Raw genomic sequence first — 24743 nt, 5'->3', positions numbered from 1 at the left:
CTGAGATGGGTGAATCACTTGAGGTCAAGAGTTTGAGACCAGCCTGGCCAACATGGTGAAACCTTGTCTCTACTAAAGATAGAAAAAGTAGCCAGACATGGTGGTGCATGCCTGTCATCCCAGCTACTCAGGAGGCTGAAGCAGGAGAATCACTTGAACATGGGAAGCAGAGGTTGCAGTGAGGCAAGATCACACCATCGCACTCCAGCCTGGGCAACAGAGTGAGTCTCTCTCTCTCTCTCAAAAAAAAAAAAAAAAAAAAAAAAAAAAAAAAGAGAAATGGCAAAGACTGTCTCCAAAATCATGCATTTCAGGCACCATGGTATGTGCGGTGGGGGGGCACGGCAGCCCCTGTGGCAGATGTGCAAACGTGACTGTCCACAAGTATGTTTGGGGTGGAGGTGGAGGAAGGGCCTCAACCATTGCACTTTCAAAGGGACAAACTGTGCATTATCCACATCCCTGAGAGAGGCTGCCAGAGTCTTGGAGGCCACCAACCTCACACAAGCGGCTTCTGAAGCCACTAGGTCATGAGGGTAGGTCCCTCACCTGATCCCTCAACAGGCGCTAAACAGTCCATAGGATCCTTGGTTGCGGAGCAGAGGGGCACGGGGTGAGGGAACGGAAGGCAGAAGAGCCAGGCTTCCCCGTAGCGAGCAGGTGCGGGTCATGCTGCCGTGTGCATCAGCGCCCCCGCCTTTCCACCCTGCCGAGCACCCAGGGATTCACGGTCCTAAGGCTGATGACAGCACTCAGCAGGGCAGTTTCTCACAGAGGGACCCTCCACGGTGATGTCCTGGTGGAGCCCTGCAGGGTGCCGGGCCGTGGGAAAGGAGAGGCCAGGCCCGGGCACCCTCTCCCCACGGGCACGGGACCGCCTGGCCATGGGGTTCGGGCAGCTCGCCCACCCGCCTCCTGCCTCACCCACGTCGCTGTGCCCCCGCCTACCTGGATTGGAACGTTTCTTCGGAGCCTTGAGGCTCCGGCACCTGCCGCCCACGGAGCTGCTGTTCTCGCTCGTGGAGTCCTGCGCCGAGGACGCGCTGCCGGTGGCCTCGCTGTCCCGCATCATGCTCTCGTAGCCGCTGCTGCCGCCGCTGTGGTAGAACAGGCCGCCCCGTCTTCCCATGGCCCGGTGCGGGAGCGCCCCGCTCAGCACGGCCTGCGTGTTGTCGTACTGGCGTGCCGCTGCTGCCAGCGGTGGGGCCTCCGCGGGGGCGTGATCTTTGCTGTAGGGCGGACGGAGCAGGATGCGCGGCCGCGGGCCTTTCTCAGCCAGGCCCCCGCGCTCCTCTCGGCCTCGGGCCCGGCCCCGGCCCGCAGCTGCAAGCCCCGGGCGCCCGCGCTGCCCTGTAGCAGCTCCGAGATGCGCCCATTGACGGCCCGCAGAGGCAGCTTGGAGGCCAGGCCTGAGCTCCGGTTCCTGCTCAGGGACTGCGTGGACCAGGACATGGGCTTCCCGCCGGGGGGCTGGCTGGAGCTCTGGCCCACCGCCTGCGGCAGGGACTTGGTGGAGAAGCTGAGGGTTTTGGTGGTGGAGGTGGACAGGCTGCGCGCCTTGGGGCTGGTCAGGAGGAGTTTGCTCACGGCGGAGATCTTGGACTGGCTGGCCTTGGGGGAGGCCCCGGAGCTGGGGGGCGAGGTCCCGGCGCTGCGGCCCAGGCTCCTCCCCGCGCGGGGCATGGTGCTGTCCTTGCCTGCGTGCAGCCGGGAGCTCACGGAGGACAGGCTCTCGGCCCGCTCCAGGGAGAGGCATTCGTAGTGGCTGACCGTCGCCCTGCCCAGGGAGTTGGTTCTGCTGGCCAGCTGCTCCAGCTTGGCACTGAAGAGCCTGCTGCTGCTGCTGGCGTCCTTCGTCTTGCCGCTAGGCTCATCTGGGAGGCCCGCCAGGAAGGCGGCTGGTTGGTTCAGGGGGCTGCTGGTGCCACTGCTGCTGGCACTGTGCTGAGGGCTGGCCCGGTTCTTCTGGTCCAGGCTGGACTTTCGGACAGGGGGCAAAGGGGGAGTCCCTTTGGGCCGAGCCAGGACACAGTGCTTGGGGGAAGCCACCTTCCTCTCCAGGGTAGCCTTGGAGGGCTGGGTGTCCGAGGCTGCACCCACCCCGTTGGTCTCAGCAGCGCAGTAGTAGAAGAGGCTGTCCGGCTCCTCCTGCCGGCTGGCCTTCTGAAACGCCCTGGGAAGGCTGCTGGATTTGACGCTTTTGTTGGGATGCATGGGGCTCTGGGTGGCCAAACCAGGCAGAGCCATCTCACACCCGTCTACCACCCTCCTGAAGTCGTCAGTGACGGGGGAGGCCGACACCTCCCCGCTGCTGCTGCTGAGCCTGTCGCCCGGGCTGGGCTTTCTGTCCTGCTCCTGCTCAGCTCTGGTCTCCGCGTTCGAGGGGCCCGTGGCAGTCTCATACCTAATCCCTTCTTCACTGGGATGAGCATTCTCTTTTTTTACTTCCTCTTCTCGTTTCAGCCAGGGGTCCTCAAATGTCATCTCTTTCTTGCTACTGTTTTCCTTACTCTCCTGGGACTGGGCTAATGCGGGGTCTGCTTTGGGGGTGGAAGTGGGGGCCTCGGGCTCTTGGACGTTCCGGGGACTCACAGCAATGCAGGGGTAAACTGTGATGTTGGTCTTCATGGGGATGTACCCCTCGCAGCTGCTCAGATTCGCCCTGTTGGAGATGGTGACCATGGCCTTGCCCAGGGTGGATATTTTGCAGCCTTTGATGAGGGTTGCTTTGTTGAAAGAGTCATCTCCCATCTCAGACGGGATGAGCAGGTTGTTGGGGCTGGCCTTGGGCTTCTCTCTGCACACCACAGCGGTGTTCTGGATGCTGCTGACCAACTCCGAGGACGCGGGTTCTGCCATTGCCTCCCCGTGCCCAAAACACGTCTGGGCTATGAAACTGTGGCACGACTGCTCCCCCTCACTGCCCGCACTCATCTCGCTCAGCCAGGAGCTGATGGAAGAGCGTCTGCTCCCTGCCTCCTGGGCCTTCTCATCCAGGCTCATCTTGGGGAGGGGCAAGAACTGTGTGATGCTGACCTCAGAGACAGGGGCCATGCCGGAGTAGCACTCCAGGTCCTCGCTGATGCTGCTGATGATGCTGACGGGCCGCGAGCCCGAGGCCAGGGCCTGCACAGAGCAGTCGCTGTTGAAGCTGATGATGCTGGCGGGGCGGCCGCTGTCCAGGACCCCGCTGATGGTCAGCTCCTCCACCAGCGTGAACACCAGCTCGTCCTCACCGTTCAGCTCCAGCGGCTGCTGCACCGTCACCATCGTGGTGCTCAGGATCTCCTTCTTGGACTCTGGAGGAGTAGCTGCCTGCGGCTCATCATCGACAGGAGTTTCCGGGAACCCTTCGCTCCCAGCAGACATGGATTTTTTCAAAACCTGGGGGCTCATTCCAACCGGGGGTGTACGCACCTCGGGCTGCAGCAAGGACTCACTAGATGCCACGCCAGAATCCTTGCCCGAGGAAGGCAGCGGGGCGGGAGATGGTAGGACCCCCTTCTGGGTGTAGACTTTGCATCTCTGGGAAGGAGAGCCGGGTGGCTTGTACTCCGAGGTCTTGGACAGGCTGGCGATGCCCAGCCTGGGGGAGCCCATGGGCCTGGGCTTGCCTTCCACGAAGCCACAGGAGTTCAGGCTCTCCCGGCTGCTCTGGAGGCTGGGGCTCTGCACGAGCGGAGAGGCGCTCTGCTGGCTGCTGCTGCCTGGGATGCTCCTGGGCGAGGCCGGGCTGGGGCTATGGGCGGGTGCTGTGGTGGGCACAGGTGAGTGACTCCTCTGCATCTTGGAGGCTGGGATTTCTGGGCCTTCTCTCAGCTGACCTTCGGACCCATTATCTTCCTTATCAGACTCAGAGAGTGGGCTTGCCCCAGCTGCTTGGCTTAACGGGGGGCCTCTGCTTGCCTGCTCTGGCCCAGACTGAGCAGGCAGTTCTTCAAAAGAAAACCTGCTGGGCTCCTCGCTGCCGTCGATGCAGTCCAGCCTCTCCTGCAGCTCAGCGAACGTGTTGCACTTCAGGCAGTCCCTTTCTGACTTGCTGGCTGCAGTCTCTCCTCCCTCTGCAGGCCGGCTGTCGCCCCGGGTCTTCTGCAGGGCTGGCACAATAGGGACAAAGTCTGGGGGGCCCTCGTTGTCGGTGAGCTCCTTGTCAGAGAGGGCCGTGCCGTTGGGCCCGATGTAGATGACAGTGTCGCAGGACTGCTCGCTACTGGAGGAGTAGTCGGGGTCGCTGGACAGGTGAGCGATGGGGAAGTCGGGGTCCACCGTGGCCCTGGTGTGGAAGGGTCTCAGCTGGGTGGGCCTGCGCATGCGGCCTTCTTCACAGGAGCTCTCCCCGCCGGAGGAGCTGGATGTGTACTGTGAGAGAGAGCGAGCAGTTAATGTGACTACCCTGTCGTGGCAGTTTTCCCGGGAGCCCAGCTGTGTGCGGCAAGTGGTGGAGGCCCCTGACTGGACGCAGGCTGCTGACAGCCACCCTGGTTGATCTCCCGCAAGTGGGCCACTCAGGGGGTGCCATGCCAGCGTGCCCAGTCTCACATCACCGCTGCATTTGGGAAGGGGAAGCCCTGTGTGGCACACTGGGGAAACAGAAGCTGCTCAGGAAAGGAGGTGACCATCCAGGCCCTGCCTCACCAGCTAAGGGCTGCTGGGTCACCAGTGTTTGACACCCTGTGCCATGGAACACTGGTTAGGAAGCACTATTTAAAGATAAAAAAGGTACAAAATGGAGAAGGAGGAAAAAAAGGCCCCCACATCAGCAGCTGCCCCTGCCACTGAGTGGCCGCGATCATGACAGTTTCCTCAAATACTGGTCACCCTGCCACTGTCCTGGCTTGGCCTCCACCTGAGAAAATGAACCCAGTGATTTCTAGCAGACTCAGTATCATCCAGGAACCACTGAATGCCAGGACAAAAGCAGCAGCCAGGGAATGACTCCTGGACATGCAGCAGGGGAGGGGCCCTGAGAACAGGGAGTTGAGAATACTCTGGCGCCAACCCCGTGAAGGACAGTCTCCATCTACAGAGGACCAAGGCAGTGCATGAGAAAAACATTATTTTCCATCCCTCCAGTGTTTTCCTCTTGAGGTAGCAATCCATTTATAATCTCTAAAGCGGACCAGGTGCTTCCGGTCAGGGGTCCAGGCTGGGTGACCAGGGCCAGCACCAGGTGTGGGGAGGGGACATGACTTTGTATCAGCCCCAAGGTTTCCCTGCCCCAAAGTGGACCCTGAGCCACGTGCTGTCAGCTCCAAGTCGCATCTCCTGATGCTGAGAGATTGGCAACGTTGATTTGGCTTTTTCTGACTCCGTTCCAGGGCACAGCTCCAAAGATTCCCTCATCCACCACACCCCGCTGTGACTCCTTACCTTCGTCTTCTTTTTCTTCATCCTCAAGACTCTCGATGCAATCTGGATGGTGGACAGGGTCTCTGCGTAGCTCCCGGCCGCGGCCGAGATGTGTGCGATCATGGTGGTACGGCAGTTCATGTTCCCCAGAGACTCCCGCAGCAACATGGCGAGCTTGCTCTCTCTGCCAAACAAAGTGAATTAGGCTGCATTAGCGGCCATGCTTCCCTGTGGTCCTCAGGGCAGGGCTTCAGGCCTGCACATGGCCATTTCATTGTGGGTGGTGGTCCCCCCCTTTTTAATGGCATACTAATTAGCATCGTTTTCCAGCATGGGGCTATTTGTAGTTGGCAAGCACTGAGCAAGTGCTTCTAACTCCAAGATGGAATTCATGCAGAGCACCTCCCTTGGCGCTTCTGTCCTGGCTGTGATGGGTGTTCCCGTGCGTGTGTGTCTACGACATTACACATAATGAGGCCTGGGGATAGAAACAAGAGGAGGGGATCTGGAGAAACAGCTCTGTGGCTGGTGACTCGGCATGCTAACTGCACATCTGGCCTTTCTCCAGGGTTCCCACACAAGAAGAGTCTCCCTACCAGGAACCTGCATTGAAGATCTGTGGGTTTTTAATACCTGCACAGTTCCTTTAGCCAAGAAGCTGGCATTGTCCCTTAACTCGCATATTTGCACCTAGTAGCAGGGAAGGAAAAGGCATTCCTATTCCTGAAGACCAGGGGAGAAACAGAGAGAGAGAGGCCCAGCCAGTCACTCAGTCCACAACAGAAAGCAGCACTTCCTATGGAAAGGCTTCCTCTGGGGACTCTGCTGGTGCTGGGTGGGGCCATTGCCCTGAGTGGTGATAATGAGGCCCTGGGGTTTGCAGGGAGCGTTGCTAAGTCTTTGAACTGACCTGGAGAAATGGCTGTTTTTCTATTCCTATACTTGTCCCAACATTTCTCCTGCCTTGCCTTTAAAGGCCTCTGCTTATTTCATCAACAGCACTCATTCTCTCAACTGCTGCCAAATGTCATTGCATCTCTGGCATGTTCCCTGATCCTGAAGGATAAGCAGCCTACTTCCCATGCCGCGTGCTCCTATTTCGATGCTGTGTCTGCAATGCCACATGAGAGGAATTTGTCCCATGTCCATGTCTCATCATCCAGTCCCTGCAAAGCTCCCTGGAGAGGGACTATCCAGCTCAGCAGACACTGAGGGAGACTCAGGCCACTGTCAGCAGGAGCAGATATCTTACGTGACCTGCTTCTGGCCTCAGGGAGGGAAGACTGTGGGATAAGAGCAATAGCTTTTCCTTCCCATCGGGGACCAATTAAGGTGTGAGTTTGGAGACACTGGGCTCACTAAGGCTCAGTTCCAGAGCAATGTAAGAATATACCAGGGCTTCCCTTCCAGCAAAATCACCAGTGATGAAAGTGGTGAGGTACAGGGTATAGAGGAGGAGCAAAAGCTGTAAACATTTAAATCCCTTCAAAATGTTGTCTAGCAGAAATTCATGTACAGCACACTCAACGAGGAAGCCAGATCCCATTCCTGGCACACATTCGTTGCAGAGACACTGCACCTGGATGCGTCTTGGGCTCTGTCTTAAATATGTGCAGTGGAGGGTGAGTTCTGCTCGGCTGGGTTGTGATCATACACAGTCAGGTCTTACATGAGTAGTGGAGGGTGAGTTCTGCTCGGCTGGGTTGTGATCATACAGTCAGGTCTTACATGAGTAGTGGGGGGTGAGTTCTGCTTGGTTGGGTTGTGATCATACAGTCAGGTCTTACATGAGTAGTGGAGGGCGAGTTCTGATCGGTTGGGTTGTGATACAGTCAGGTCTTACATGAGTAGTGGGGGGTGAGTTCTGCTCGGTTAGGTTGTGTTCATACAGTCAGATCTTACATGAGTAGTGAAGGGTGAGTTCTGCTCGATTGGGTTGTGTTCATACCCATATAGAGTCACATCTTGTTATTCATGGTAGCTGTGTTCTGTAAAATATTTGTGAACACTGAATTTGTAAATACTGGGCCATTGTTCTTAGGGGAAATATAGTTTGGTGTAAAAGTAATTATGGTTTTTGTCATTTCAATTACTTTTTTTTTTTCTTTTTTTCCTAAGACGGACTCTTGCTCTGTCACCCAGGCTGGAGTGCAACGGCACGATCTCGGCTCACTGCAACCTCCACCTCCCAGGTTCAGGTGATTCTCCTGCCTCAGCCTCTGGAGTAGCTGGGACTACAGGTGTGTGCCACCATGCCCAGCTAATTTTTTGTATTTTTAGTGGAGACGGAGTTTCACCCATGTTGGCCAGGCTGGTGTCGAACTCCTGACCTCAGGTGATCTGCCCGCCTCGGCCTCCCAAAGTGCTGGGATTACAGGTATGAGCCACCGCGTCTGGCCAATTTCAATTACTTTTGCACCAACCTAATATATGGTTTAGGTTTCTGTGAACCTCTGATGATAAAAGTTTCTTCAATGGGTCAATACATAACCTTGTTAATAAGATGCTTTGTTTAATATGTTTCTTCAAAATAATGAATTATATTCAGTATTTCTCTAAAATAAAACACTAGCCAAGAAGGGTTTAATACTTTCCTGCCCTTTGGTAACATGATTAAATTTCTTTGGAGTCTAGCCTCACACCAATGCTATCTATTGCATTACACTTTCTCAACATCTGATGAATCCACACATTCAGTCACTTTTTATCTCTTCCATCGCTTCCTCATGTACTATAGGTGTTACCTTAGCAATTTCCAGAGTGGTCCCACATACAGATAGGCTGAAGGCACATCCCCCTGTATCTCCACATGACCCTGTGTAAGTCCCCAAGAAAACATACCAAAGACTGGCCGGGCGCGGTGGCTCACGCCTGTAATCCCAGCACTTTGGGAGGCCAAGGTGGGTGAATCATGAGGTCAGGAGATCGAGACCATCCTGGCTAACATAATGAAACCCCATCTCTACTAAAAATACAAAAAATTAGCCGGGCGTGGTGGCGGGCACCTACAGTTCTAGCTACTCGGGAGGCTGAGGCAGGAGAATGGAGTGAACCCGGGAAGCAGAGCTTGCAGTGAGCCAAGATTGTGCCACTGCACTCCAGCCTGGGTGACAGAGCAAGACTCCGTCTCAAAAAAAGGAAAGGACAGAAAGAAAAGAAAAGAAAAGAAAGAAAACATACCAAAGACCGGATAAAAGGATGTAATGTGGTGACACCAAGCTGGCTGCCCTGTGCACTTCCTCTTCCTTTTTCTGGGTGTGCATATTTTTGATTCGTTAACACGAGACCCCCATGAGCACTGTAGCTCCTGCCTGAAAGAAGCATATCTAACACATAGATTTTCTCCATAAGGCACATCACAGCCTTCTTGTGCTTAGGGACCCTAAATAGGACATCAGCACCATTCTTGGGGGCTGTTTACAGCAAAATCGCCACCAGAGAGCACAAAAATATGAAACCCAGCACTAAGGAGACTGCAAAAAGGACATGTGTGCACGGTATGAGCGCCGAGCCTGAGGGCAGACCTTCGCGCCCTCCGTCTCGGCAGGGAACGCATGCATCTGGCAACTCAGTGTCTTCACCCCTCTGCCGCTGTCCGAGAATGACTGTGAAACCACTGTATTGACTTTGGGGTTACAAGTATATTTCAGTGAGTAGGTGAATGTGCAAATACAGAATCTGCAAATGATGAGGACTGCCTGCACTCTGAAGTTCCCCGTCGTCTTGTTAACCCACTGCACGCAGCTGGAGGCACGTCCCCCGGGTCTCCATGTGACATTCCCCAGGACGACAGACCAAAGACAGAACTGAGAGAGAACATGGCGATAGCAAACTGCCTGTCCTGTGTATTTCCGCGACTCCCCACGCGTGACTCAATCATATGGTAAAATGTTTACGGCGATTTTTTTTAAGTCTACATTGTGGAAAGAAGCAGCGCGTGTATGTTGCTTAGCAACCGGCACTTTAGCTCTCCTTGTGGAAAGCAAACCAGTAGAGCTGCTGGTGAGCCCTTCACATGGGCCTCTGCGGACTCTAAAAGATGTCCTTTGGGGAGTAAAACATGGTGTACAGAAAGCCGCAGCTTTCCCAACCCACGATGATCATTTAACTTGGAACAAAGACAACCAAGTAAGGGAGGGTAGGGGACGGAAGAGGCAGGGTGCTAAAGGCTGCAAACTGTAGGAGGAACTCGGAGTCTTTGGACGGAAAGAGAAAGGTTCAAAAGAGTTTCCAGGGCAATGGTCAGCACAGACTTAGCCTACTCTTTGCATCAAGTCTGAAAAGAAAAGAGGGAGAAGAGTTCAGGGCCGCTGGCCACCTGCACCCCAGAGCCAGGCGGGAGGGATGGAGGAAGGTGGTGCCTGGAGGGGCCGGGTGGGGAGGCCCTGGCTGTGGAGGACAGGTTGGGCAGGCACAGGAAGGGACTGGGGACACGGTGGACCCGACAGGGGCCTGAGGAAGGACCGCGCTGCTCTTTGAAGTAGCTGTGTTTATGCATACATGTTTCACTTCCCGCCTACACTGACCACACTTGCCTTTGAAAATAACATTTATGCTGGGCACCGTGGTTCACGCCTATAATCCCCACACTTTGGGAGGCTGAGGCCGGCAGATCACCTGAGATCGGGAGTTTGAGACCAGCCTGGCCAACATGGTGAAACCCCATCTCTACCAAAAATGAGTATGGTGGCGGGCACCTGTAATCCCAGTTACTCAGGAGGCTGAGGCAGGAGAATCACCTGAACCCGGGAGGCAGAGGTTGCAGTGAGCCGAGATTGCACCACTGCACTCCAGCCTGGGTGATAGAGCAAGACCTTGTGTCAAAAACAAAAAACAACAGACTTTTAGAAAATGTCTTTTAAAATCAGTTAACACTCTTATTAAACAAGAAAAAGGACAAGAACAACAGGATAATGAACACATTTTAATAAATAATCATTTTGAAAGGCATGAAAGAGCAAGTGGCACAGGGGCTGACCAACCAGGGCCTTTCAGGCCCAAGCCAGCACACTGCCTGCTTTTGTAAATAAAGTTTTATTCAAACACAGCCACATCTATTTGTCCACATAGTGTCTGTGGCTACTTTTGTGCTACAGTAAGAGTTGACTGGTTGTTAACAGAGCCTATGTAGCCCACAAAGCCAAAAATGTTTGCTGCCTGGTTCTTTGCATAAGCAGCTTGTTGACCCCTGCTCTAGAGTAAGGATGAAACAGTATCGTCCCAGACACTGAACCACCAAGCAGAGAATGCAGGTGTCTCTTGACTTCCTGATGACACAACAGTCTATTGCTTTGGGCAGCAAAAACGGAAATAGGCACATGAACTATAGGCACGCAGCCAGCCACACACACACGCATGCCCTTTTCTAGAAAAGGGAGAGAGTTTTGTCTTGCTTTTTTTTTTTTCTTTTTTTCTTTTTTGGGATGGAGCTTTGCTCTGTCACCCAGGCTGGAGTTCAGTGGTGCCATCTCAGCTCACTACAACCTCTGCCTCCTGGGTTCAAGCGATTACCCTGCCTCAGCCTCCCGAGTAGCTGCAACTACAGGCATGCGCCACCATGCCCAGCAATCTTTGGTATTTTTTAGTAGAGATGGGATTTCACCATGTTGGCCAGGATGGTCTCAATCTGACCTCGTGATCTGCCCCGCCTTGGCCTCCCAAAGCGCTAGGATTATAGGCGTGAGCCACCGCACCAGGCCTGCCTTGCTTTTTTTTTTTTTTTTTTTTTTTTAACAATACCTTGTTTGAATTTAAGGATGGAGACTACACACACAGAGAATTCTTACATGCATGAGATAGCCAAGATTACAACTAATATTTAAATGCCAAGAGAGCACTGACTGGTACCACTCGCACTCTTAAGGACAGCACACTGAACTACATCGATTCCAGTAACCATCCCACACTCTATCCACTTCACCTGCAATGTGCCAGAATGCATCATAGAGAGATGGAGATGCTGGATGAGGGTCACCAGGTACCAAGCCAGCTCCAAGAGTTCTGATCTCCCAGCCTTAGGCCCCAAACCCCGAGCCCTGCATTCACCCTCTGACCACCAGGAGGCGCTGCAGAGTGAAGAGAAGGAAGCAAGACCAGAGCGGGGATAGAACCACGGCTCTGAAATACATGCTGGTTATTCAAATATCCTCCTCGCCACTGACCCTGCCTCCTTCCTATGTACAGCCAACTATCTGTGAAGATCCTTTTCTTTTGTCCCCTGAAAGGTCACCAGTGACCCTTGGAGACCAGCCTGAGATGCCAGGGACCAGGGTCCCAGGATGCCACCATCCCTGGCCCAATGCTCCTGGCCAAGGTGGGCAGCACCTCCGCAGTTCCTTATCCCTCGTGGGAAAGGCTGTTCTCGAGGGAAACCATCACCAGCTCTGCTGAGGGTAGTTCTGCCCCGATGGGTCTCCTAGGTCTCAAGCAAGCGTCTTCATTATCTCTGATAGTGCTGAGCTGCGCCAGACTGAAACAATACCTCCAAGGGGGAAAGTCACTTTATTTTTATTTTACTTGAGTTGACTTATTTCTAAGGGACTTGATGATCTGGCTGTCCATGCCTGCTTCCTGAACATTCCTACGTTTGAGGCAAGACTTTACACGCCTCCCCTCTGGGCAAGCCATCTGCTCTGCAGAAGTGGCCTTGTCTTGGCAACACTCTCTTCAAGGATGCTAATGCCTTAGGCATGAATTCCTTGCTTTGGGCACTAGAGAAGTACCAGAAGCTTGGTATGGGCTGAGCTATCCCGACGGCATTTTCAAAAGGAAAGGTACGTGAAGTTCAAGTACTTCCTGCTCAATTTCAGATAGATAGTACGCTGTTTGTACTGCAAATGGCATAAGCAGGTCTGTCCTGCAGGATGCTGGGAAGATGACTGCATTAACATTTGTGGGATAGAGAAGCCAAATTCTCAAGTCTTCTGATGAAGGCGACTCTGGTTTGTATAATAAAGTATTGGCAAAAATAGCCGAGTCCAGCATGTATGCTAGAGGTTCTGCAAACACTGTCATTTGGCAGTGTGCCAGACGACCAGTTATCTCATCGAGGAGAGCTTAGAAGAGGACCCTGCAGAGAACCACCATTCTGGCTGAGGGACCAGCCTTTGTGATCCAACCAGCACGCCTATTATGAGGTCATGTCTTGCTTATCCTAAGACTGCTGGTTGGCAGAGGTCTGGAACCATTAAGAGTACATGAGGTTAATCTAATTATTTGCCCATAGATCTCTTTTAGGAGAGACACTATAGAACCCTGAGGTGTAAGTGGCATCATCTGAGATGCCTCTGAGGCAGGATAATGCGTGGGAGAGACATGTTCTTCCCCACATTATCCTGGTCATTTGGAGCTGGCACCCTGATGGCTCTGGAACGTTGGTGGCTGTGCCCAGTTGACAGGCAGGAGAGAAGTGATGGTTCCTCATGGGGCTGCTATTCCTGGTGAAGCAGCAGTTGTTTCCAGGAGGACACGTGTGATGAGCATTCATGAGAGCCCTCAGGGACATCGGAAAATACTGGAGAGAAAGAGTTTGCACCAAGTGGAGGTTTTACGTTGCAAGTATGGGCTGGAGCCAACAAGTCTCGGTTATGACTTTAATAGTTACCACTGTACATAGAGGAGGATGAAGTCTGGATGAAATTCGGGCCACATGAATCCACTGGATCCTAGATACCAGCATTCTACTTATCTGAATAAGATAAAATTCATGGCAATTCAACCTACTTCTTGAGGAAGACCAGCTGTAGACAGCAAATAGTCTCAATAGAATCTTTTAGGAGAAATATATGATGTAACTCAAATTTATAAGTAACAGAAGGTTTCAAGTTAAAATCCTAACCAATCTGCTTTGATCTCATTGAACAAGACTCGCCTGCAATGACTGAAGTGGATATAAAACATGAGTTCACTTATATGTGTCCCATGAAAACTTTTATTACTCATTTATCATCCCTTCTTATCTAGAACAATGCACATCACCTCTGTGATTACCATGCAGAACTAGTAGAATCTGAATTACTCTGGATATTCTAATTCTTAAGTTCTGCTCAGGAAATGCATATTCATGCCAAGGCCATGGCACTCAGGTATGATATCAGAAATTTTCAAGATAACTCACATAATGACTTATGAAAGAAATAGTCCACTAATTCCAGAATACAATTCTGTCAAGATTGAAAACTCTGTTTAGGGCCACAGAGTATTAAGAGTTGAAAGAATTTGGGAGATTATTGTATTTCCCAATAAAAAGCACTGCCATGGTAACAGGTGCTTTCAGCTTGAATATTTTTAACTTGGGAGAACGTACCATCTCCCAGGACAGCCTGTGTAATATTCTGAATAGTCTTTATTATTAGAAAGCTCTTCCTTCTATTAAACTTAAATCTTCTTTTTAATAACTTCTAACCCATGGGCACTAGCTTTGTTCTCTAGGATTGTATGGGGTAAAAATAATCCCTGTTGCTCACACAGGCCCCTCACACTTGACAAGACAGTTATCATGTGCTTCTATCATGTTACCGAGACAAGGCCACTTCTGCATGGCCATGCTCTTATTAAGAAATGCAGTAATCTCCCAAATCTTTCAACTCTAATACTCTATGGTCCTAAAAATATTCTGTTGCTTAAGAACATTCCATGTTCCTTCCATTGCTCTTCAGATATTTAGTTCACCATCCAAGCTCACACTAGCTAGCCCCTTTCCACCCTTACAATTTAGCACTTCTCAGGTCAGGCTTGGGTAGTAAAAAATTTGACCTTGCCTAAAGATAGATCTGGCCTTTTCCATGAGCTTCTGGGAGGTAAACTACATCACACTCATTGGGAGTGCCTTTGCTGAAGGTGAGGGTTGGCCACATAAGATCTTAGGGTGGGATGGGCCATACCTGATAGTCTTATGGTCCAAGCTAGTTGCGAGAGAAAGATCAACCATGTGATTTAGGGCAGGGGCTCTGGGGTCACACAGTACCAGTCAACCTGAAGACTGAGTTAGACCACATGGGAAATCAGTCAATCAATGATGCCGGTGTAATGGAACCACAATAACAACTCTGGACATGAGGCTCAGGTGAGCCTCCTAGGTTGGCAGTGCTCCACGCGTACACACGGATGCAGACAAGGTAATGTAATGTGTCCTGAAGACAATGGAAGCGTCCCTTTTGGAACCTTCCTAGATTCTGCCCCATGTGTCTCTTCCTTTGGCTGATTTTAATCTGTATCCTTTCCAACGTAATAAATTGTAGCCATGAGTATTTTCTGTGAATTCTGTGAGTCCCTCTAGTGAGTTACGAGCCTGAGGGTGGTTTTGGGAAACCCTCCAAACATGCAGTTGTGGGAAGTGACAGTGGTCGTGGGTGGCCTCTTTCTGCTAACTTTGTAGGTGGACCCTAATTGCTTGCAGTTGGTGTCAGTAGTCTTGGGCAGACTTGGCAGATTGGGGGCCATGCTCTCAAAGTTTGAAGTTTGGCTGATTCTGAGGAGCTCTTCTCAATAAGAGCCTAAGAACCTTGACTGAAAGAGCTGTGTTTTCATTTTGACTTTTCTTTGCAGTAACTCAGCCAATATGTACGACTGATTAGCTCTAGGTCAGAAAGGAGAAAATCCTATACTTATTTTTATTCAATTTAGCATAATCAGGAGCTAGGAATGTCATCACTTTGATGAAAACCCAAAACAACAACTTAGAAAGTAAATTAGTGGACCTTATAGACAAATAGAAAACAATAGATCCATAAGTTTCCCCTGAATCAATAGACTGCCAAAACTTACATATTCTAATGAAGTTAAAGATGAAACGGAGATGTACCGAAAGGCTCGGTAGCGAGACCCTGTGCACTTACTAGCATGCAGACTGTTCTTTAATAGATGTGTGCTTATTTGATCCACCTGCAGGATCAGATTAGGAATAATGATGTTTATATCATTACTGCAATTTAGAATGCAAATACGACTCCGACATGTTTCACACTGTCTGAAGTTTCACTTCCTTTTAAATTGTATTTGGCCCAAACCATTATCCTGAGTTATCAGTGCTTTGCAGTAGACATTTCCATAGACCTGTCATTTTTTACAGAGCCTTTGCAATGGTTTGTGACCAGCTTTACTTGGGGAGGGATATGGAAACATCTCAGCTATGTTGCATTATAACCATTACACATCTGTTGAGTCAAGATGAGCTCATTGTACTATTTAGAAACTTTGATCTCCTTCCACTTTAAATCATCCTCAGGTTTACGAGCATGTGTTAATCCCAATGCCAGAGATCTCTGCAGCAATGCAAAAGGGACTTAGGCACCGCTGGGTGAGAGAGATGGAGTCAAGAGTCATGTTGTCATAGTAACCCAGAGACTCTCCCTTGATTTTTTCTTACTCTTGTCCTTCCCCAGGGACTTTTCAATAATTCTCAGGAAGAAAGAAACTGCAGAGCCAAGTGGAATTCTTGATATAATGAAATCCTACCCTAGCCTGGTGGCTTCTCTCAGATCTCTCCTCCTGGCTCGCCGCTTCATCATCTCTGAACCTCCTGTGTTGCCTTCGTGATAAACTTGCATTTTTAGAACATTCCTGTGCTTTTCCATGAGTGTGAGTGTTTGTTTCAGGTAAGAAACATACATGAAGTTTATATTTGATGTGGCACTTTGACAGCACCCCTTTCTGTAGTTCAATCTACGATCTCCCTTCAGGGTTGACATTAGAAGTGTGTAGAATCTGGCCTTTGAAAATCTGCAAGTGTATTCAGAGTTCTTTCAAAAAGATGTGTTTACTAAATAAGGCCAGGAAACACCTGGAAGGGTTTTATTTACTATTTTTTACCTTCTCCCTAAGCAAAACCCTAAGATGACAGAGCACAGCGGGGACTGGGTACATTACGGGGCTTTTGTTTTCCAGCTCTGGAAACTCAGGTGAGTCCCTCTAATGTTCTCCAAGTGGTACAAGATGATGCTTTGGGGAAGAAAATATTGGAATTTCTATTTATATTTATTGATCTTTTTCTTTTAAAAAAAATGGATTTGAGAGATACAATACAGTTTTACCAACCAACTTATTCAGTGACTCTTATCCCTCCACGTTCCTCGGAAAGGCGAAAAGGAGGTTAAATAGGATTAGGCAAAAGGTCTAGGCTTGGTAATTATACTAGATTACAATTATGACTACTTCCAGCCTCCAGAGTTTGGTAGGGCCAATTTTATGCTCTCTATCCAAATAAAATAAATAGACTGTGCAAGTGTGAGCCCCAAGCAGCCGTTGCATTTGTATTCACTGTGCTCTGAGCTTGCGCACATAAAAGGCAGAGAGGTGTAATCTTCTCTGCTCAATCAGGCTGCATGTCAGTGGGCAGGGCTTGGGTTACAGGGTAACCTTCCAGGAGATGACAGAAACCAGCTCATTAGGCCAGGCCAGCTGCATGGTAACATCACCTCGTCAGGAAGGATTCACACTGGTTTGGGAGGATGGATTTGCTGGTGAAATGTCTTTCTTCCTGTGATTTCACATGCACGTCTTTCCCTGTGCCGTAGCCTTTCTGTTTAGTCAGCAGCGTGAAGCTTAAAACAGGATTCTGATTGTCAAGGTCAGGATGCTCCTTCCACCCCTGCTCCCTGCTCCGGACCAGTGGTCTTTCCAGCACTCAGCTGGGGATCCTGAATATGGTTCCAAGAGGCCTGGTGGAGCACCCATCCCACCAAGACTGTTATTCCCCAAGATGGGGCCCTCGGAGCTTGCCTGATGGGCTCAGACCGGCATGATCGTGGTTTCCTGTGTTAGTACATTGACTGGCAATCTGGAAGGACTCCCCCTTATCAGGTGATGGTGACAAGAAAGATGATTTGGTGGCTTTGGACCTGGAGCTGGGTGGCTGAGTGAGGAGGATGAAGGTGCCTTCCTACACATCCCTCCCTGCTCTGCAGGCTCTTGGCACACACCCCTCTATTCACCACGCCCTGAACGCGCTGTGAGCTTTCGTGCCTCTCCTGCATCGGTGCTTATCCCAGGTTTCAAGTCAGAAAGGCCCTTTCATCTCTATCTATGGAAATTCTTTCATGTCCTGCTCAAATCCATGGATCCACTGATTATTATCCACGAATAATCCTTGTCATTCAGGAAAACAAGGGGAAAAGTCTGACAGAACTAGCAACTCCAAGGGGCTTGTGTCCTTAGAAATCAGCTGCCTTTTCCTATTTTTATTGTGGTGAAATATACATAAAATTTCCTATTGTGACTGTTTTTAAGTGCACAGTTCAGTGGCATTGCACCCGTTCACATTGTTGTGCAACCATCACACCATCTATCTCCAGAACCTTCCCAAACAAACTCTACCTATTCATCCATAATTCCCCACTCCCTACTCCCCTGGCCCCTGGTAACCGCCATTCTACTTTGTATCTCTATGAATTTGCCTGTGCCAGGTACCTTGTATAAGTGGAGTCATATAATATTTGTCCTTTGGGGTCTGGCTTATGTTACTCAACATGCTTGCAAGGTACATCCATGTTATATTAACAGCATGTGTCAGAATTTCACACTTTTTATGAGTGAATAATATATTCTATTGGATTTGGAAGCAACCTGAATGTCCATCAACAGGTGAAGGAAGAAAATGTGATACATATGCACAACGGAATACTATTCAGCCATGAAAAAGAATGAGATCCTATTTTTTGCAACATCATGGATGGAAATGGAGATCATTTCGTGAAATAAGCCAGGCACAGAAAGACAAACACCACGTGTTCTCACTTGTTTGTGAGACCTGAAAATCAAAGCAATGGAACTCATGGGCCTAGAGAATAAAAGGATGGTTACCAGAGGCTGGGAAAGGTAGTGGGAGAGTATGGGGGATGTGGGGATGGTTAATAGGTTCAACCAGTTTTTGAAAGAATGAGATCTAGTATTTGAAAGTACAACAGAGTGACTATAATAACTTAATTGTACATTTTTAAGTAACTAAAAGAGTGTAACTGAATTGTTTGTAACTCAAAGGATAAATGCTTGAGGGGAAGGATACTCCATTCTCCATGGTGTGCTTATTTCACATTGCATGCCTGCATCCAAACATCTCATGGACCCCATACATATATTCACCTACTATGTACCCACAAAATTAAAGATAAAAGATACATTCTTTTCAATGAAATGTATATTCCACTGTATGTACATACCACAAATTATCTACTCATCTGTGGATGAACAATTGGGCTGTTCCTACCTCTTGGCTATTATGATTAATGCTACTAGAAGCACTGGTATACAAGTATCTGTTTCACTTCCTGCTTTCAATTCTTTTTTTTTTTTTAATGAGACATTTATTTCACTACAATACAAAAAAAGGATAACTAAGACAGGTGACAGGTGTGTCACCTAACTTGTGTTAATCATTTGACAATATATATCAAATTGTCACATAATACACTGTAAACTTACACAACTTTCTCAACTAGCTCTCAAAAAGTCCAGGGGAAATATGAGACATTTAATATTGAAGGAAAGGAAACTAAGTTGGTGACATTAGACATATACATTGTGTGTGTGTGTGCACATATATATGGATATACACACACATATGGTGGAATATTATTCAGCCTTTTTTTCTTCATGCCCAAGTTTATTAAAAAGTGTGCTTCTAAAGATAGTTACTGAATTTTTGTATTTATTTATTTTATTTAATAGCTTTAGGGGTCCAAGTGGTTTTTAGTTACGTGGATAAACTGTATAGTGGTGAGGTCTGAGACTGCGGTGCACCTGTCACCGAAGTAGTATATATTGTACCCAGAAGGTAGTGTTTTAATCCTTCATTCCCTTTTCCCTCCTGAGCCTCCAATGTCCATTATTCTACTCTGTCTGCCTCTGTGGACTCTCAGCTTAGCTCCCACTTACACCTGAGAACATACGGAATTTGGCTTTCCATTCGTGAATTACTTCACTTAGCATAATGGCCTGCAGCTCCACTGCTTTCAGTTCTTTTGGGTATATACCTAGGAATGTAATTGCTAGACCATGTGACAATTCTATATGTAACTTTTCGAGCAACTGCCAAACTCCGTTCCACAATGACTATGCCATTTTACATTCCCACCAGCAACACACAAGGACTGCAGTTCCTCCACACCCTTGTCAACACTGATTTCCTGTTGTTGTTTTAATAGCTATATCCTACTGGATAGGAAGTGGTACCTTCTTGGGGTTTGCTTTGCATTTCTCTAACAACTAATGATGTTGAATATCTTTTCACGTGCTCCTTGGCCGTGCATATACCTTCACTGGAGAAATGTCCATAAAATTCCTCTGCCCATTTGTGAACTGGGTGTGGTGATGGTTGTTGACTTACAGGAGTTCTTTATATATTCTGGATATTAATCATAGACATATGAGTTACAAATATTTTCTCCCATTCTATAGGTTGTTTTTCAATCTCCTGATAGTGTCCTTTGACGTACAAGAGTGCCTTTTCATTTGTAGGCAACACTTCATCAGTCTTAAATTTTAACTAATTTTTTTTTTTTTTTGGCATCTGTGGTTCGGAAGCCTTCTAACATATGCTTTACCTGTGAAGAGAGCCTAACAATGAGAGTGGCCCAGGATTCCCTGTGCTGTTTTGTGTTAAAGATACTTGTCCAATATATTCCTTACTAGACTGCCAACCAGTCATCTGCTGGGGAAAACTTGAGGGGCGATTGTTAAGTGCATTTTCTGTGTATTGTCGAGGAATCAATTTCTTTTGAAATCAAGCATAACCTATGATAAGGAAGATGATGAAGCCAACTCTATTATGATGCCTTCTGGGTATCACGTGTGGTTTAAAGAAACATGCTCCTGGCCAGGCACGGTGGCTCACGCCTGTAATCCCAGCACTTTGGGTGATCCGAGGCGGGCGGGTCACCTGAGGTCAGGAGTTCGTGAGCAGCCTGGCCAACATGGTGAAACCCCATCTCTACTAAAACCACAAAAAATTAGCTGGGCGTGGTGGCGCATGCCTGTAATCCCAGTTACTTGGGAGGCTGAGGCAGGAGAATTGCTTGAACCTGGGAGGCAGAAGTTGCAGGGAGCCAAGATTGTGCCACTGCACTCCATCCTGGCGACAGAGTAAGACTTTGTCTCAAAAAAAAAAAAAAAAAAAAAAAGGAAAAGAAAGAAACATGATCCATGATCCTCCAGTTTTCACAAAATGCACCAACTGGATTGGCGCTCGGCACAAAGAACACTGCATAGTAATCGGAAGGAATTAGAAGGAAATTATGTTGAAGAATGCTTTCCATCACCAACACAACTCTAAGAAAAGATGTTACACAGAAGCCACAACTCATACGTTAAATAAGAGAGAATCTACAAAACTTTAAAGAAGAATGATGTGAAGGCATTATGCATTTCTTGGAAAATAAGAAAGATTAGAGTTTTTTAGTGATGTTTATTTTATTTGAAAAAAAAGTAGCTATTGTTGTATAATTCCTGCATCTTTTAAGTTGGTAAGCTTGATAGGCTATTAATTTCTGACATGGGATAAATGTAGTTTGCATTCAGGCTCTAATCACTGTTATCCCTGCAAGACCCTAACTGAGCCATTTCTCAAAGTCCTGCTGCTGATAAGAAGCTAAGGAAATAGGGGCCGGGTGTGGTGGCTCACATCTGCAAACCCAGCACTTTGGGAGGCCAAGGCGGGTGGATCACTTGAGGTCAGGTGTTCAAGACCAACCTGACCAACATGGTGAAACCCCGTCTCTACTAAACATACAAAAATTAGCTAGGCGTGGTGGTGAGCGCCTGTAATCCCAGCTACCTGGGAGGCTGAGGCAGGAGAATCACCTGAACCTGGGAGGCGGAGGTTGCAGTGAGCCGAGATCGCACCACTGCACAGCACTCCGGCCTGGGCGACAGAGCGAGACTCCATCTCAAAAAACAAAACAAAACAAACAAAGCAGCAGCTAAGGAATTGAGAATGAATCACGTCTGACTCGTGCTTCTCGTGCCACCTCTTTGGTCCCTTTTGTTTGTTTTAGTTTTGAAACATCGCAGTGCTTTTCTGGAGTGCTGCAAAAGGACTTGGTGGGTTGCCTGGATGGCCCGAACTCCACTCCTGCTGCCTCCTTCCTGGAGAACTGCATAGGATGGGCAGACGCCACTTCTTTCTGTATAGCCAGGACCTAACACAGTGTCCGGCACAAATCACCTTTCCGTAAGTATTTAAATAAGTATCCACTGGGTGTACCTTTCCATCAGAAGTCTCCAGCTTCCTAACTCTACAACTTCCAAAGCATCACTTTTCTTTTCCTTCATACGAGCCACAGTCAGAATAAAACCAAAGCAGGCGGGGCGCCGTGACTCACGCCTGTAATCCCAGCACTTCGGGAGGCTGAGGTGGGCCAATTTTCTGAATCCAAGAGTTCGAGACCAGCTTGGGCAACATGGCAAAACCCCATCTCTACTAAAAATATAAAAAAATGAGCCGGGCGTGGTGGCACATGCCTGTTGTCCCAGCTACTTGGGAGGCTGAGGCAGGAGGATCGCTTGAGCCCAGGAGGTTAAGGCTGAAGTGAGCTGAGGTCGCGCCACCATCCTTCAGCCTGGGCAGAGTGAGACTGTTTCAAGCAAAGGAAGAGAGGAAGGAAGAAAGAAAACCAAAGCAGATGCTGCTGCCTTGGGCTGGCATGAGTGCCTAGTATAAGGCTCACGGTCCCTCCTACATCACAGCAGAGAGACGCTTTCAACCTCCCATCACATCCTAGAGGACAAGCCATGCCTGCTCAGTCTGCACAGCTCACAGTCTCCAAGGGTGAAGATACGTAGAACCATTTGACACCAAGGTTACCGTCAGGCCCCTCCTGCGGAAGGTGTACAATGTTGCCCGAAGAGGAACAGTCAGAACCGCTGATGTACCCTCAATTTGGGGCCAAGACTCTGGCGAAGGCAGTCAGTCCCCGCTGTTAGCTGTGTCTGGGTTGCCACCCCCAGGCTATCCTTACATTGACACGGCACAGGTACAAAGGTCTCCAGAGCCAAAATGTTTGATCCCAATGGGACATTTGAGTTAAAAGGGCTGATAAAGCCATTTGGTACAGTCAAGTTAAATCCCTCTGGCATGTAAAAGAGATGTTCCAAAAAGGGCCACAGGGTCATCTCTGCTTGCAGAGGAAGCAGCCGCCTATGTGTTAGCCTTTGGGGGGTCTTGTTACAAAGCCTAAACCTGCCCCATCCTCATTCCTTTGCACTAACACACAGAAAGTCTTATTCAAACAAATAAGCTACCTCCGACTGTTCATTCAACAAGCGTGGATTAAGAACCTAGGATAGAGGAACCCCTCCGAGGGCTTTAATTCGGCTGACCAGATGCTCTCACTTGCCCAGAAGTCTCAGTGTATGCCTGTTACCCTGCATCCTATCTGGTTTATTTTGTCCTGGATTTTTCATTTCTTTATTCAAAATACAAGTAGTTATTACTAAGACTTATTAAAATGAGATGAAATTGGGTAGACTTTCACTTTCTATTTCAGTGGTCTCATCTAGGAACATGTGAGGTATGCGCAGTGAACAGAGTTAGCACTTTAAGACATAATGTCAGGAGCTCAAGACCAGCCTGGCCAATATGGTGAAACCCCGTCTATACTAAAAACAAAAACCTTAGCCAAGTGTGGTGGCACATGCCTATAATCCCAGCTACTTGGGAGGCTGAGGGAGGAGAATCGCTTGAACCCAGAAGGCAGAGATGCAGTGAGCTGAGATCGCACCATTGCACTCCAGCCTGGGCGACAGAGCAAGACTCTGTCTCAAAAAAAAAAAAAAAAAAAGGACATAATGTTCCAGCCAGGTGCAGTGACTCACGCCTGTAATCCCAGGACTTTGGGAGGCTGAGGCGGGCAGATCACTGGAGGTCAGGAGTTTAAGACCAGCCTGGGCCACATGGTGAAACCCCATCTCTACTAAAAATACAAAAATCAGCTGGGCGTGGTGATGCCTGCCTGTAGTCCCAGCTACATGGGAGGCCGAGGCAGGAGGATCACTTGAACTCAGGAGGTGGAGGTTGCAGTCCTGGGTGACAGAGCAAGACTCAATCTCAAAAAAAATAAAAAATTAAAAAAAAGATATAATATTCCAAGCTGAGAAACTTATGATGCTGAAATGCACCTGTAATTGATATACATATATAATTCATAACTGAGCTCAAACACAGTTCTAATTCTACCCAGAGAAGCACAAGCCACAGTTGTTGAAATTTGTAAAATTTACATAAACTGAACTACAAAAATTTTTTATGAAGTTTAAATTGGATTAAAAACATTTCATCAGGAGAGTGTGCAGTTCTCTCTGTGCTGCCTGTCAACAGTTGGATTTGAGAAATATTTGACACTTGAAATAATGAAATGATAGGAAATTGCTGACATTAGGCAACTTTTAACTTTAAAACATACTTCATGAGTCAATCCAAATGCTCTACAGAAAAAGTATTTGAGTTTTGGAAACAAGTCATCTACATTTTGATGGCATGTGGTTCAAAATAAGTTGTAATCCATAATCAAGTGTTCAACCAATGAAACACAAAAGGCTCGGCCTCGGAAGCCTGTAATGAATTGCAATGATTGAAAACAAAACTTGCAAATGGGGCCCTGAAATAGAGATGATAAGGGCTCAAACTGTATAGAAGATTAAAATGTGAAATTCTACAACTATGCTCGGGAAACTGACTTGTGGAAAGATCCTTTGAAACTAACACACAATATTCTCACTGAATTGAGAAATGTATTTCATTGAAATAAACTTGTAATTGGTGGTGGTACAAATAAATTCACAATTATTTTTAACCAAACTGTGATATTCTATCAAGAGAAACAGAAGCCACAGTTATCAAAAACAGATGGTTTGATGTGTTAATGCACATAAACATATATGTAAACATAGAGGTAAGGCAGTTGGATTATGTGAAGAAGAAAAAGGCCATGACATTAACAATAGAAAAAACAGTGTTAAGAAAAATACTACTAAAGTGGTACTGGAAGAAGATAGTGAAGACAATGATTAAAATACACAAAAGTATATTAAATGATTATTCTGCTTCTTTTTTAATGTTCAGATAAACAATATAAAGCAGTTTTAACCTTTTTCTACTTTGATGCATGTAGGTATTTTCTTTTTATAAGAAAGTATTTTGGGGCACAGCAAGATGGCCGAATAGGAACAGCTCCAGTCTCCAACTCCCAGCGTGAGCGACACAGAAGTCCGGTGATTTCTGCATTTTCAACTGAGGTCCTGGGGTCATCTCACTAGGGAGTGCTGGACAATCGGTGCTGGTCAGCTGCTGCAGCCCGACCAGCGAGAGCTGAAGCAGGGCGAGGCATCGCCTCACCTGGGAAGTGCAAGGGGAAGGGAGTCCCTTTTCCTGGCCAGGGGAACTGAGACACACAACACCTGGAACA

General features: G+C 48.4%; 1 protein-coding gene across 1 annotated transcript in view; it reads right to left on the bottom strand.

Annotated features, from left to right (window-relative positions):
- Positions 1-24743, bottom strand: part of KIF26B (kinesin family member 26B) — a 576785-nt gene that overhangs the window by 19399 nt on the left and 532643 nt on the right. Inside the window, 3 exon segments of the mRNA XM_017870419.1 lie at positions 949-1174; positions 1177-4359; positions 5371-5533. Coding sequence (XP_017725908.1) covers positions 949-1174; positions 1177-4359; positions 5371-5533 — 3572 coding nt within the window.

Source organism: Rhinopithecus bieti, unplaced genomic scaffold (genome assembly GCF_001698545.2).
Source record: "Rhinopithecus bieti isolate Rb0 unplaced genomic scaffold, ASM169854v2 scaffold_5132, whole genome shotgun sequence".
NCBI classification, from domain to species: Eukaryota; Metazoa; Chordata; class Mammalia; order Primates; family Cercopithecidae; genus Rhinopithecus; species Rhinopithecus bieti.
This window is presented reverse-complemented; position numbering and strand designations above follow the sequence as displayed.